Consider the following 2,557-nt stretch of genomic DNA (forward strand, 5'->3'; position numbering starts at 1 on the left):
AAAGACAGTGAGTGCCATTGGCATCAACACCTGTTCCACTTCTAACAAATACACGTCCCAAAGGCTCAGGGTGAGCCCGAGAGAGATCTGTGGGGACACCAGGTGTGGGAGGACCTCACCCTTCCAAGCTGGGGCTGGTGGCTCAAGCTGGGCCCACTGAGGTTTCAGTCCCCCAGTCACTGACCCTTCTCATGAGGATCATCAGACCCCTTCAGGAGGCTGGGTCAGACGAGGTCTTGCAGCTCCTCGTGGGGGAGCACTCATTTCAATGGGGATGTGGCTTCTGGAGAGAGGGGCTTCCCCAGGACTTGAGGCTTCCTTGAGCCCTCCCAAGTGGGTCCTGGCCCAGTTTGCCCATGAGGCTGGGCCTGAGCCCCAACCTCTGCCGTGGGATGACCCCTCTTGGGCAAAGGGCTTTGCTTGTGTGTACTGCAGATATCTACCTATGCCTCCTGTGGGCTGGGGGTGAGCCGGACCCCTGGGCTGGGGGAGCAGGGCCCTGCAGGGCAAGGAGGGTCCCTGAGCCAGAGTTTCCCTGTGCCCCCTTACCCCATCGATCAAGCTCCAAAGAAACCAACCTAATGAGAAACCCTGAACACGTAGCTCTTCCTTGTCCTGATGGGAGGAACAGAGGTGCTCAGGTCCCTCTGGGTTGCCCTAAAAACCTCCCTCTTCCAGAGCCCTCTGAAGATCCTTCCCCAAGTGCAGAACACTGGGCAGTGTCCAGGGCTCCTTACACCTCCCCCTTCCCACACTCCTGGCGGACACACTGTCCTTAGCCCTGCTCTACGGGAACTAGCCCCAGTCCCTGTGCCTCTGTCTCCTCCAGGGCAGGAAAGGAAACCCAACTCCGGATCCATGGAGAACCCCACGTCCCAGGTCAGGCCGTGGCTGGAACTCAGCCTCTCACCAGCCCCACCAGGGTCTCCAGCCCCTGGCTCCTCTGGCCCCACAGGATGCAGAGCCTCTGGGGAAGAGCTGGGGGGACCATAAACTCACTGCGTGCCTCATGGTCTTGCGGTATGACGTGGGTGCCACATGTTCCTGGTGGTCTTGGAGTCCCTGGACCCTTGTGATATTTGGGCTGTGGAATCCCGAGAAGCCCCCAGCCCATCATGAAATCAGCCGGCTCCCAAGATGTGGAACCATCAACTGGAAGAGCTGGACAGCTGCAGAGGCCCCTGAACCCCGAGGCCTCCCACCCTCCCATCTGGTGAACCCGCTATGTGGCCTTGGCCCTGGGGACGAGGGGTGGGAATATCCCCTGACGCCTGGCTGGAGGTGCTCCTGGAGGCCTCCCGGACCACGGTGCTGGGAGGGCAAGCCTGACTTTGAGGCCATGACAAAGGGCGGGTGCTGGACTTTGTGATGCTCTCCTGGAAGTGGGTTCAGGCCAGGGGGGACAGGATGGGGAGATGCTGCCATCAGGGTTTTATCAGCCCATCTTTGGGTACCAGGGGCAGCTGGAGCCTGGCCAGCTGGAGGGCAGGACTCTCAGGGAGGGGAGAGTCAGTTGTACAGAATCAGAGCCAGAGGGCGTGGCTCCAGGACACAGAGGGTGGCCACGGGGACGATGAGATGCCCTCTGCTGATGGGGGTGAAAGGCATCTGACTCAGGATCTGGGGGTCCCCGTTCAGCTCCGGGCCCCTGTGGGACCCTCAACAGAGACATCCTAAAGGCTCCAAACAAGCTGGCAACACAAGGAAGGTACCTTTGCTGAAAGTTGAGATCACCTGCCCAGGGTGGCCGCCCCTGGGTCTGGCTGTGTGAGGCCCTGAGGGCGGCTGTCCACCTACCCTGCGGGGAGTGCCTCTCAGCAGCCAGCAGCTGGGCCAGTGCCCAGAATATGTCCTCCTCAGGCAGATAAAGGAGGAACAAGGCGGTGACGTGGCTCAGGTCCCTGCAGTAGCCCACCTCCTGCGAGAGCCAGAGTTATGGTGGAAAGACGTCACCTGGGAAGGCTGAGGTCACCTGGGAAGGCTGAGGTCACCTGGGAGGACTCATGTCATCGGAGAGAGCAGAGGTGACTGGGGAAGCTTCCTCTGAAGAAGAGGCTTCCTCAGGATGCAAATTCATTTTGTGACAAGAGCCATGTCCATCAGGCAGTTCAGCAACGTGTCCAAACTGTCTCCGGAGAGCACTGTTCTGTGTGCTGAGCTTTGGAGCCCAGGGGCTGCCTTTGGTTCCTGGATCCAGGGACACTTCCGGAGCCTGTGCCTGGGGCTTTCTAGGGCTGGAGGTGGTGGGGCAGGGGAAAGGGCGGGAGAGAGGCCTTGCATGGTAGAGTTCGGGGCAGGAAGCCAGCCAGGGACCCATTTGCAGTGACTGCTCCCATCCCCACCCCCACCTCCAAACCCACCCCTACCCTACCCTGGTGCAGGGTCGGGCCTGGGCGGGTGTCCTCTGCTTTGGCCTCAGCAGATCACAAGGAGGAAGCTGGCAGCCCGGCGGGTGCACCACTCGAGCCAATGGTGACCTACAGCTTCTGCTTCATGGAGTGTGGGGCACCCACCCAGGAAAGCCCAGGCACGCCCCACACCACTGACCTTGAGGGCA

The 2,557-nt window shown here is 60.8% G+C and overlaps 1 protein-coding gene across 1 annotated transcript in view; it reads right to left on the minus strand.

The window, feature by feature from the left end:
* Positions 1-2,557, minus strand: part of LOC105549434 — a 23,614-nt gene that overhangs the window by 8,946 nt on the left and 12,111 nt on the right. Inside the window, exons 2-5 of the mRNA XM_011993983.1 lie at positions 2,086-2,234; positions 1,804-1,918; positions 1,000-1,100; positions 550-615 (exon numbers count right to left, since the gene is read on the minus strand). Of these exons, the coding sequence (XP_011849373.1) occupies positions 550-615; positions 1,000-1,100; positions 1,804-1,918; positions 2,086-2,234 (431 nt within the window). The remainder of the gene's footprint in view (positions 1-549; positions 616-999; positions 1,101-1,803; positions 1,919-2,085; positions 2,235-2,557) is intronic.

Source organism: Mandrillus leucophaeus, unplaced genomic scaffold (assembly GCF_000951045.1).
Source record: "Mandrillus leucophaeus isolate KB7577 unplaced genomic scaffold, Mleu.le_1.0 Scaffold439, whole genome shotgun sequence".
Lineage (NCBI taxonomy): Eukaryota > Metazoa > Chordata > Mammalia > Primates > Cercopithecidae > Mandrillus > Mandrillus leucophaeus.